This window comes from Notolepis coatsorum (genome assembly GCF_963971535.1).
Source record: "Notolepis coatsorum genome assembly, chromosome: 2".
In the NCBI taxonomy this organism is placed as follows: domain Eukaryota; kingdom Metazoa; phylum Chordata; class Actinopteri; order Aulopiformes; family Paralepididae; genus Notolepis; species Notolepis coatsorum.
This window is the reverse complement of record NC_140166.1, coordinates 1,752,091-1,764,590: the sequence shown is the minus strand read 5'-3', so window position 1 is coordinate 1,764,590 and position 12,500 is coordinate 1,752,091. Positions and strand designations below refer to the sequence as shown.

At 48.8% G+C, this 12,500-nt stretch overlaps 2 protein-coding genes across 2 annotated transcripts in view; one reads left to right on the top strand and one right to left on the bottom strand.

The window, feature by feature from the left end:
• Positions 1 to 9,990, top strand: part of LOC311248900 (NBAS subunit of NRZ tethering complex-like) — a gene marked incomplete at both ends in the record, with an annotated part of 30,724 nt that extends 20,734 nt beyond the window's left edge. Inside the window, 3 exons of the mRNA XM_084338129.1 lie at positions 1,674 to 1,829; positions 8,485 to 8,598; positions 9,859 to 9,990. Of these exons, the coding sequence (XP_084194255.1) occupies positions 1,674 to 1,829; positions 8,485 to 8,598; positions 9,859 to 9,990 (402 nt within the window). The remainder of the gene's footprint in view (positions 1 to 1,673; positions 1,830 to 8,484; positions 8,599 to 9,858) is intronic.
• Positions 9,991 to 10,813: 823 nt separating this feature from the next.
• The window catches only part of LOC311248898 (uncharacterized protein), a gene marked incomplete at its 3' end in the record, with an annotated part of 22,363 nt that continues 20,676 nt past the window's right edge, over positions 10,814 to 12,500 (bottom strand). Inside the window, exon 6 of the mRNA XM_084338127.1 lies at positions 10,814 to 11,314. Within this exon, the coding sequence (XP_084194253.1) occupies positions 10,814 to 11,314 (501 nt within the window). The remainder of the gene's footprint in view (positions 11,315 to 12,500) is intronic.

Below are 12,500 nucleotides of genomic sequence, written 5' to 3'. Positions count from 1 at the left end.
CTCCGGTATCGAATCCCAGTCTCAGCATTGCCTTCGGCTTGGACCAGCCGTCGTACTGGCTCATTTGGCAGAGTCAGCGGGTGGAAGTCGATGGGTGGGGATTACAGGTCGGTTGGGAGACGCCTGCACAGCAGAGACAGGAAGTGGCGAGGGTAGTGTGAGCCTCCCACACGTTACTCCTCGCCAATGAGAGTCCGCGCTGGCAGGCGAAAAGATGTGACAGGCTGCCTCCTCGTGTGCCGGAGGGAACACGTGATGCAAGGCTTCTATCCTCTCTACAACCGACCAGTGGGGGGCATAGTCGAGCAACGTTCAAGACAGGGGAGGGGAGAATTGGATACACGAAAAAATTGGGATGGGAGAAAAATAGAAAATAAGGAGAAAAAGTGGATTAAAAGTTTGTTTATTATTTATCACAATAAAAATATAGCAAAATTGGTAGTTTACGATGAAATGCTTGGTTCTGTATGAGCCCCTGAGAGTGTGCTTCATACAGTAAAAAAAGTAAGTAAGTAAAAAGTAAAGTAAAGAGGAATATTCAATATACATATATACAATATACACTACAGAGTAAAATGAGTGAGGTGTGTGGAGAGATCAGTGTCAAACTGATCTCAACAAATAAACAAATCACACTACTACTGTATAACCCTAATCCCCTCGCCCTATACATCCCAACCCCAGTCCACACGCTCATCCACCACCACACTGCCCAGGCAACACTGATGTTAATCATCCTCACCACGATCATCTGAGCCATCCTCTAATGGAGCCTTATCCTCCGTTTCCTTGGAAACATTTGCACAGTTTTGGCGTCGACAAATACCTGTACATGGCAGTTTTGCAGACACACATGAACATCTTCCTGTCTCACATTGTCCTTGTTTGCAACCGCAGTGGACTACCTGCAACACACTACCAGGGGCCGGATTTGTAGTCATCCAGGTCACTGTTAACCCCCCGTCCTCCACGTGCCACCCATTGCCAACGGGTGAAGGGGCACACATTACAGCGTTCAATGAATGTCTCATTATAGCTGCTTGGTAATTTGCCCTTTTGCAGTGTTGGTACAATGTGTCACTTGTCGGAGGCATAGAGAGTTCTGGCAAAGCCCATGACGCCATGCAGAATGCTGTATATCTGGCATCATTCACATTCTTAGCTGATGGCTGGCCATACAGGTGGCACACATATTTGCTAAGACCATCAAATGTAGGTGTGTAGGTGTGTGTGTGTGTGTGTGTGTGTGTGTGTGTGCGTGCGTGTGTCATCAATCCATCCTCCCTCCATCCACTTTTATCCATCCATCCCCTCTCAGTTACTGAAACTGATTGAATCATTTACACCCCCTCCTCACTGCTCCACCCCCTCCTCACTGCTCCACCCCCTCCCCACTGCTCCACCCCCTCCCCACTGCTCCACCCCCACCCCCTCCCCACTGCTCCACCCCCACCCCCTCCCCACTGCTCCACCCCCTCCCCACTGCTCCACCCCCTCCCCACTGCTCCACCCCCTCCCCACTGCTCCACCCCCTCCCCCTCCTCACATTGAATTAATGTCGCTTGTCATGTGTTTGTTTTTCCTTCTCCTTTTCCTTCTCCACCACCATCACCACCATCACCACCACCACCACCACCATCACCACCCTGCTCCGGCCTGGCCCCGTCCCCCAGGTGCGCGCTCCCTCTGCGGGGCACCTGCTCCACAGGACCACGGCTAAGACCCTGGAGGTTCTGAGCAGCACGGGGCAGAACACCAAGGCGGTTCTGACCGCCGTCAGCGACCACCGCTGGTGGAAGGCTTCCCTCAACTACCTCAGGCCACTGCATGTAAGGCCGCTTTTGAGCCTGCGTGTGTGTGTGTGTGTGTGTGTGTGTGTGTGTGTGTGTGTGTGTGTGTGTGTGTGTGTGTGTGTGTGTGTGTGTGTGTGTGTGTGTGTGTGTGTGTGTGTGTGTGTGTGTGTGTGTGTGTGTGTGTGTGTGTGTGTGTGTGTGTGTGTGTGTGTGTTGTATCTCTTTGTATCTCTTTGTATGTGTGTGACTGTGTGTGTCTGTGTTTGTATCTCATTGTATGTGTGTGACTTTGTGTGTCTCTGTGTGTGTTTCTGTGTGTGACTGTGTGTGTCTCTGTGTGTGTGTCTATGTGTGTGTCTGTGTGTGTCTATGTGTGTGACTGCGTGTGTGTGTGTCTGTGTGTGTGTGTGACTGCGTGTGTCTGTGTGTGTGTGACTGCGTGTGTCTATGTGTGTGTCTGTGTGTGTCAGTCTCCTCTCCCTCTCTCTCTCCCTCCCGGTCATCAGTCTCCTCTCCCTCTCTCTCTCCCACCGGTCATCAGTCTCCTCTCTCTCTCCCACCGGTCATCAGTCTCCTCTCCCTCTCTCTCTCCCACCGGTCATCAGTCTCCTCTCTCTCTCCCACCGGTCATCAGTCTCCTCTCTCTCTCCCACCGGTCATCAGTCTCCTCTCCCTCTCCCACCGGTCATCAGTCTCCTCTCCCTCTCCCACCAGTCATCAGTCTCCTCTCTCTCTCCCACCGGTCATCAGTCTCCTCTCCCTCTCCCACCGGTCATCAGTCTCCTCTCCCTCTCCCACCGGTCATCAGTCTCCTCTCCCTCTCCCACCGGTCATCAGTCTCCTCTCCCTCTCTCTCCCACCGGTCATCAGTCTCCTCTCCCTCTCCCACCGGTCATCAGTCTCCTCTCCCTCTCCCACCGGTCATCAGTCTCCTCTCCCTCTCTCTCTCCCACCGGTCATCAGTCTCCTCTCTCTCTCCCACCGGTCATCAGTCTCCTCTCCCTCTCCCTCTCCCACCGGTCATCAGTCTCCTCTCCCTCTCCCTCTCCCACCGGTCATCAGTCTCCTCTCCCTCTCCCACCGGTCATCAGTCTCCTCTCCCTCTCCCTCTCCCACCGGTCATCAGTCTCCTCTCCCTCTCCCTCTCCCACCGGTCATCAGTCTCCTCTCCCTCTCCCTCTCCCACCGGTCATCAGTCTCCTCTCTCTCTCCCACCGGTCATCAGTCTCCTCTCCCTCTCCCTCCCGGTCATCAGTCTCCTCTCCCTCTCCCACCAGTCATCAGTCTCCTCTCCCTCTCCCTCTCCCACCGGTCATCAGTCTCCTCTCCCTCTCCCTCTCCCACCGGTCATCAGTCTCCTCTCCCTCTCTCTCTCCCACCGGTCATCAGTCTCCTCTCCCTCTCCCACCGGTCATCAGTCTCCTCTCCCTCTCCCACCGGTCATCAGTCTCCTCTCCCTCTCCCACCGGTCATCAGTCTCCTCTCCCTCTCCCACCGGTCATCAGTCTCCTCTCCCTCTCCCACCGGTCATCAGTCTCCTCTCCCTCTCCCTCTCCCACCGGTCATCAGTCTCCTCTCTCTCTCCCACCGGTCATCAGTCTCCTCTCCCTCTCCCTCTCCCACCGGTCATCAGTCTCCTCTCCCTCTCCCACCGGTCATCAGTCTCCTCTCCCTCTCCCTCCCGGTCATCAGTCTCCTCTCCCTCTCCCACCGGTCATCAGTCTCCTCTCCCTCTCCCACCGGTCATCAGTCTCCTCTCCCTCTCCCACCGGTCATCAGTCTCCTCTCCCTCTCCCACCGGTCATCAGTCTCCTCTCCCTCTCTCTCTCCCACCGGTCATCAGTCTCCTCTCCCTCTCCCACCGGTCATCAGTCTCCTCTCCCTCGTCCTCGCTTGCACCGTCTTCCACGGTTGCGTCACGCTGTTGCAAGTGGTCAGCAAGGAGAACAACCTGGAAATAATATATTGTATTAATAATTAAAATCTGAGAAGATGTTGTGCTTGCCTTGTGCAGCTACAATGTGGCATGATAAGATAGTTGTGTGAATATCGGTCAGACTCAGAGTAGTTTAATTAATAATTGAATATATTAGTCAATAGTCTAACTTGGATATACCTTCATCTCGGCATCGATGAATTTGAGATGTTTGAACCGGGGGTCCAGGGCAGCAGAAAGGAGATGGACACTGGCAGGTTCCAGATGTTTGAACCGGGGGTCCAGAGCAGCAGGAAGGAGATGGACACTGGCAGGTTCCAGATGTTTGAACCGGGGGTCCAGGGCAGCAGAAAGGAGATGGACACTGGCAGGTTCCAGATGTTTGAACCGGGGGTCCAGGGCAGCAGAAAGGAGATGGACACTGGCAGGTTCCAGATGTTTGAACCGGGGGTCCAGGGCAGCAGAAAGGAGATGGACACTGGCAGGTTCCAGATGTTTGAACCGGGGGTCCAGGGCAGCAGAAAGGAGATGGACACTGGCAGGTTCCAGATGTTTGAACCGGGGGTCCAGGGCAGCAGAAAGGAGATGGACACTGGCAGGTTCCAGGTGCTGCAGCTCCCGTCTGGGGTCAACCTCGTGGACCAGGGACTTCTTCAGATCCCTCATCGCAGGGCTGTCCGACTCATCTGGTGACAAGTGCCGTTTTGCCCCAATGTTCTGGGTCCCGTTTAAGTGTCTCGGTACACAGCTTCATGTTGCTGGCGTTGTCATGCACAACAGCCACTCTTTTGTAGTTGGGTATGCCACACGCGCCAGCCACTTCACCCAGGCGGTGCGCGATGTTTACTCCAGAATGTTTTATCTCCAGTTCTTTAGTTTCCAAGACATATCGATGGCTCTCTCTTGTGCACAAAGCTCTGCTTAAACTGGTTCCCTCGTACCTAAGTGTGCTTCTGTGCACAAAGCAATATAAGTATGCCCTTCGTTCTCAAGCTGCTCTAACACTGGAAGTTCCCCATATGAGAACTGAATTGGGAAAAATGGCTTTTAAATATGCTGCTCCTTCATCTTGGAACAATACGACACAGGAGGACCTAAAATTACCAGGACCGGTCACCCTCGGAGAATTCGAAGCCATTTTAAAATCCTACGAACTCAGTTCCCTCGGACAGTGCAACTGTGTTTGATCATTTGCCTGAAATTGGAGCTTGCTGTAAATGTTTTATCTGTATTTTATTGTGATGTTCTTTTTTATGTTGAAACTTTCTGCTGCCTTGCTTGGCCAGATCGCTCTTGAAAAAGAGATTTTAATCTCAATGATGCTTATCTGGTTAAATAAAGGATTTGATTGATTGATTGATTGATTGATATCCCAGTAGTTCCCACTCGTTGGAAATAAAATGACAGGTGACTGCCATGTACGCCTCCATCGCCACCGACATCCAAGCGTCTGTTGTGAATGCCACAGCTGTGGCATGGTCAATGTAAAAGGAGACGTTCTCCCGCACGGCCCCGTACTTCAGAGTTAGGCTGTTGGAAACGGTGCCATCGGCGCCATCACATGAACCATTCTCCTGAATCCCTCACCCTCTAATACATTTATGGGCCTCATGTCCAAAGCAATAAAGTCCACAATGGAGTCCAATAACTCCTTCTTTCTCTTCTCGCTCATTGGTTTGGTATCAAATTGCAGTAGTGTCTGCATGGTTGAGGAGGTGGGCCCGCCGTCTAGATCCAGTTTATGTACCTAAAATAATGAATTTGTTGTTATTATTAGCATATATCATTTTGTTCTTATGATATTTATTTGAGGCCAGGCCAACAGGGCATCGCGCGGCAGCATGCACGTGGCGCATGGTGATACTTCTAATTAGGGCCCAATACTTAAATCTTTTAAATGAGCAGCCAGGTTGGATGTGTCACTATGATAAATTGAAAATGGGGGACCCTGATGTAAACAAGACGAAAGTCTTTCTCTGGTCTGCATCCCCTTAACAATTGTATGTATTGAGCCGTACTGTACTGTACCCATTCTGCAATCTGTTAATAAAGTTTTCATTCAATCAATCAAACCGTGGAATGCCAAGTGCTTGTCGCACATTTGACACACAGCCTTTGCCTTATCCTCTGTTAATGTAAAGAGTTTCCACACAGGTGACGTATTCCCACTTCTCGCAGCTGCCCTGATTGAATAATTGAGCCGAGCGCCTCCTCACCTCGACTCGACCCCGCCTCCTCACCTCGACTCGACCCCGCCTCCTCACCTCGACTCGACCCCGCGCGCCTCTTTTATTTTTTTTTAATGTTCGAACCCATTAATTAAAATCCGAATGCCAGCGTAACGAACGAACGTTTGAACGTTCGGGCTCAGCCTTAATATGCGGAGCAGTGTGTATGGAGCAAGGTAGCGTTAGCTCCGCGCGGCTAATGCGGAGCTAACGCTAGTTTACCCCGAATTAAATGAATGACTAGGTTGCAAAGCATAGTAGTTTTCACTGCACATAGAAGCAGTCAAACAGCGGCAGCATTTCGGGAGCATATGACCAAAACCCAGGCAATTTCGAGCCCTTAACACTTTGATCGCCAGGGTTAAATTCATAATTTACCATCCCTCCGCCAGCCCTATTTATGGATAAGTTCCCCTTCTTTGCATGGCTATAACTTTTTAAATTGTATTGCTAAATTGACATTACTATGGCCCATTCAACGTCCTATATCTATTGTTCAGGGTGTAGCAACGTTATACTTTTTCATTCACATATTCATACTAAAATACGGTCTAAAGTATAAGTATGTTTTTATCGTTTTCTGCAGCTTTCTCCAGAAAGTGATTTATAGCCCCAAATGCATTATATTGATGATGAAATACAGTTTGATAGGAATCTGTGCGAGAAAAAACATTTCAAATGGACGTGCTTCTAGAAGTTACTAAGTATGATCTGATGATGACCGGATGGGCGGGGGGTCGTTTATAATTCCGTGGCCAACGTTATATGATGCATCTAGTGTGGGTGATATGATCATTAGAGCAGTTAGTATCGAACACATTGAAAAATAACGCTGAATCTTACCGTAGCTTCCTCGCGCCGTTGGGCGATGAGCGTGGAACAGAAATGTTCCTATTATGGGATGTAGAAATATCCGATCCATTTCCAGGTTGTATAATAGTATATACGTCCAAATCATGTTGTTTATCGAGTTATTTGCAACCGATCGATGTCCAGTGTATCAAGATGGTCCGCTAACGATAGCGAGTGCCCGGACGAAATATGGGCGAGCACCACTTCAGGCGCGTCCTGTTTGGGCGATCCGCCGATCGGCCACCAGATGGCGCTCTTGAACCATTGGAGAGTTGAGAGGGGCTCAACAGTAGATCTCAGGTCTCCGGGGGAGAAATATGATTTCGATCACAGATTTTTGAAATATTGATATCAAAGACTTGGTCCAGCGTCTTTGGCAGAATGAGCATGGCGGGGAAAGACATGTTCCAGCGTTTTTGGCGATTAAAGTGTTAAGGAATCAAATAGTCTGCTCTATGGCTGCATGCTAACGCTAACGTTATTGTTTTTAAATGCGCAACTTTTGGGAAAACATGGCAGCGATAAGAGGAATCGATAGTCACGGAGGCATGCAATTACAGGAATCGCATGCCTCCAAGGGGAACCGGTTTTCGATTCCCATCCCTACTTATAACTATAAAATTCGAACCAATTGATTTGAGGTGGTTTTTCCAATAGTAGACTAAAACATGTCCCCAATTTGGGTCAGTGATTAATGTATAAACATGTATAGAGTAAGGTTAGCTTAGTAGTTAAGGGTAAACATGTATAGAGTAAGGTTAGCTTAGTAGTTAAGGGTAAACATGTATAGAGTAAGGTTAGCTTAGTAGTTAAGGGTAAACATGTATAGAGTAAGGTTAGCTTAGTAGTTAAGGGTAAACATGTATAGAGTAAGGTTAGCTTAGTAGTTAAGGGTAAACATGTATAGAGTAAGGTTAGCTTAGTAGTTAAGGGTAAACATGTATAGAGTAAGGTTAGCTTAGTAGTTAAGGGTAAACATGTATAGAGTAAGGTTAGCTTAGTAGTTAAGGGTAAACATGTATAGAGTAAGGTTAGCTTAGTAGTTAAGGGTAAACATGTATAGTTAGGGGTAGTGGTTAAAGGTAGTCATGTATTTGGTTGAGGTCAAGTTAGTGGTTAAGGGTAGTCATGCATTTGGTTGAGGTCAAGTTAGTGGGTTAAAGGTAGTCATGTATTTGGTTGAGGTCAAGTTAGTGGTTTAAAGGTAGTCATGTCGTTGGTTAAGGTCAAGTTAATGGTTAAAGGTAGTCATGTATTTGGTTGAGGTCAAGTTAGTGGGTTAAAGGTAGTCATGTATTTGGTTGAGGTCAAGTTAGTGGTTTAAAGGTAGTCATGTTGTTGGTTGAGGTCAAGTTAGTGGGTTAAAGGTAGTCATGTATTTGGTTGAGGTCAAGTTAGTGGTTAAAGGTAGTCATGTATTTGGTTGAGGTCAAGTTAGTGGGTTAAAGGTAGTCATGTATTTGGTTGAGGTCAAGTTAGTGGTTTAAAGGTAGTCATGTATTTGGTTGAGGTCAAGTTAGTGGGTTAAAGGTAGTCATGTCGTTGGTAAGGTCAGTGTTTAGAGGAGAGACCGATGGCGTCCCTGTCCTTTGCACTGGGGGGGGGGGGGGGGGGGGGGGGAGAGAGACATGCAGTGAATGTTTAAATGGTGTCTTCCTCTCTCCGGCTCCCTCAGGCTCAGGGCTCCGGCTCCAGGAACCAGGCGGGGGAGGGGGACAACTCCAACCTGGAGAGACAGGGCTGCACTCCCTTCTACATGGAGCTCTTCAAGGACCCCTACGTGGACGTGGTGAGTAGTGGGGGTGTTGTTGTTGGATGTAGAGCCCCCAACTCACTCACTCACTCACTCACTCACTCACTCACTCACTCACACAACCACACACATTCACTGACTCACTCGCTCACAAACTCAACAGAAACTAATGAACAAACAAAGGGTGCGCTCTGCCCCTAGTGGCGGTTTGTGAGCATGGCACTTTGACGTCATTATTTAGAGAATCTGACCTCATGCTTTGCATCGAGTGCAGTTAGTTAGAAGTACCCAGACTAAGGGAAAAACACTAAGGCTACGTACAAACTGCATAATTCCGTGGCCAACGTTATATGATGCATCTAGTGTGGGTGATATGATCATCCCACTCCTGTATCCACCACATGGGGGATCGTTGGAAACCTACACTTGTTGGCTACAACGCTGACCAATAATTTTCGTCATCAGTCATCAGTGGATGATTGGCAGTTCTGGAGCGTCTGGAGTCCGGGGTGGTCATCTGACGCGCGGCGCGTAAAAAGACGCTCGCCTGACATATCGTCATGTAACTTGGATAACTTTTATCCACTTTTTCTCCCATTTTTCTATATTTTCTCCCATCCCAATTTCGTATCATCCAATTCAACCCTCCCCTGTCACGGACGCTGTTTCTTGCCTCCCACAAGCCGGCTGCAATGTGGACTAAGTCATACATAGCACAAGTCCCCTCCGGTACTTGAGGTAACAGCAGTCGCATCTTTTCACCTGCGCAGCTCGACCTCTCAGTGGCGAGGAGTAACGTGTGGGAGGCTCACGCTGCCCCCGACACTTCCTGATTCTACTGCGCAGGCGCACCAACCGACCTGTAGGAGTCGCTGTCCACAACGCCCGATCCCCACCCATCAGTTTCCCACCCCCTAATACGGCCAATGTGTATTAGTACGGACGACCAGCTAAACTGAAAGCAATGTGGAGCGCTGGGCTCGAACAGGCAAGCCCAGCGTCTCCGTCATTCGTGGCGAGTGCCTTGCCCACTAAGCCACGTAGCCGCCCCGTACTTTACTCAAGTATTATTAGGTTTGTGTACTTTACATTACATTTCAGAGAGAAAAAACATACTTTTTTTTTTACTCCTTAAATTTAAAATGCAGACCTACAAAGTACGAGAGAGAGGGGGAGAGGGAGAGAGAGGGGGAGGGGGAGGGGGAGAGAGATAGAATTGTGAGCAGAAACGGGAGATGGAGGGAAGAAACAGAATACAAGTAAGAAAAGGGAGTCGCTTGACCTTTTTATACCTAGAAAATGGCCGCCGGGGGCTGTGACTGTGCCTTCCTGGTCCGAGACACAAATCATGTGGATGGCTTAAAGAGTGGACGCGAGGGGGGGGACGGGACGGAGAGGGACAATACGTCTCCTGTGATGACGTTTTAATAGGCCTCTCAAAATCAATTCCTCCACTTCCTCTCCTGCTCTCTCCCTCCCTCCATTCATCCAACTCACTCCCCTCCCTGCCTCCCTCCCTCCCTCCATCCATGCATCCCTCCATCCAGCCATCCATCCATCCAGCCATCCATACATCCTCGCACTCACCATACATCCCACTCCCATCTACCTCCATACATCCATCCATCCAACCAACCCACTCCCCTTTATACATCCATCCATCATATCTGTCTTCGTCCATCCACATAGCCATACATCCATCCATCCGATTCCTATCTCTCTCAATATATACATCCAACCCACTCCCATATATCCATCCATCCCCTCCCTTCCATCGCATATCATCTCTCCAACAATCCATCCTCTCCATACATCTGCACACTGCATCACCCCTGAGTGGAACATGGAAAGCCAAACTTTCCCCCACTGTACCGAAAACCGTACCGAACCTTGACTTCAAAACCGAGGTACGTACCGTACCGTGGTGTTTGTGTACCGTCACACCCCTACTTCCATCCCATATACTCTCTCCCTCCATCCATCAACTTGCATCCCTACATCCATCCATCTAGCCATCCTCTCTATCCCTATATCCATCCATCCATTCACCCCCTCCTCCCCATCCACCTGTCTGTCAATCCATCGATAACGTCTCCTCATTTCCATTATTATGTGACTCAGCGGATCAATACGAATATTTTTTCCTCTGAAATGTCGAGGAATGGAGTGATGGAAGGATCACAAGGATATAGGATAAATAACTTGACGTACATTAATCCTATGAATGAATCATCAAAAAATACTTTGATGTTCAAAGTGAATACAGAACCAGTGTATTCGTCGGGTTCCTCTTCGATCTGAAGTCCAGTTCAGACGGGTTCCTCTTCGATCTGAAGTCCAGTTCAGACGGGTTCCTCTTCGATCTGAAGTCCAGTTCAGACGGGTTCCTCTTCGATCTGAAGTCCAGTTCAGACGGGTTCCTCTTCGATCTGAAGTCCAGTTCAGACGGGTTCCTCTTCGATCTGAAGTCCAGTTCAGACGGGTTCCTCTTCGATCTGAAGTCCAGTTCAGACGGGTTCCTCTTCGATCTGAAGTCCAGTTCAGACGGGTTCCTCTTCGATCTGAAGTCCAGTTCAGACGGGTTCCTCTTCGATCTGAAGTCCAGTTCAGACGGGTTCCTCTTCGATCTGAAGTCCAGTTCAGACGGGTTCCTCTTCGATCTGAAGTCCAGTTCAGACGGGTTCCTCTTCGATCTGAAGTCCAGTTCAGACGGGTTCCTCTTCGATCTGAAGTCCAGTTCAGACGGGTTCCTCTTCCATCTGAAGTCCAGTTCAGACGCTTAACTCTTGGCGAGGTGAAACCAAGGTCTTCCTGGCTGCAGGGTCTCACTTACACTCTCAAAACCCTGCCTTCCTCGTCGTTTGTGCCAAATGCGAAGCTCCTCTTTATTATTGAATAACATAAATACCAACACAACAGTGTTGGAGATCAGTATTGACTCAATGTATCCAGTGACATTAATTCAGTTCACCCAAAATGAAACACAAATATATACAGTGTTGAGTGCTGTCGACCCATTCAGACAGTTTCAGTGTGATTCTCCTAGTTCTGCCGTCACTCCAAGACAATGGAGCTGAATAATAATAATAATAAACTTTATTTGTAGAGCACCTTTCATACAGTAACTGCAGCTTAAAGTGCTTCACAGCAGATAAAAGTGCAGACATATAAAAGTACAGTTGTTCACATTAGGATCTAACATCCCAACAGGCCACCTTGTTTATGGTTTGATTCAGTTTTAAAAATAGACAATAATAAAAAGAGTAAGATAGAATAGACATGAGAGTAAAATGGTGCAATAGTGCAGTGCAATAAGTAGTAGAATAGAATATACATGAAATGAGCACAAAGTGCAGACATATAAAATCATTTCTTTTTACAGTGCAATAAAATAGTTCTGGATTACTGTTTAACAGTTTAATGTCATATTTACCTTCTCTGTTTGGTATCCACAGTTTAAAACCTGACAGCCTTCCCTCCTGTTTGATACCCACTTTGACCCTTCGAACCTCCCTCTCAGGGCAAACCTCCCTCTCAGGGCAAACCTCCCTCTCAGGACAAACCTCCCACTCAGGGCAAACTCCCACTCAGGGCAAACCTCCCACTCAGGGCAAACCTCCCACTCAGGGCAAACCTCCCTCTCAGGGCAAACCTCCCTCTCAGGGCAAACCTCCCTCTCAGGGCAAACCTCCCTCTCAGGACAAACCTCCCACTCAGGGCAAACCTCCCACTCAGGGCAAACCTCCCACTCAGGGCAAACCTCCCTCTCAGGGCAAACCTCCCTCTCAGGACAAACCTCCCACTCAGGGCAAACCTCCCACTCAGGGGCAAACCTCCCACTCAGGGCAAACCTCCCACTCAGGGCAAACCTCCCACTCAGGGCGCAGTTCTAGGCCTGGGTCCTACACAGTTTTGAATGACACTCAAAACGCCAAAAA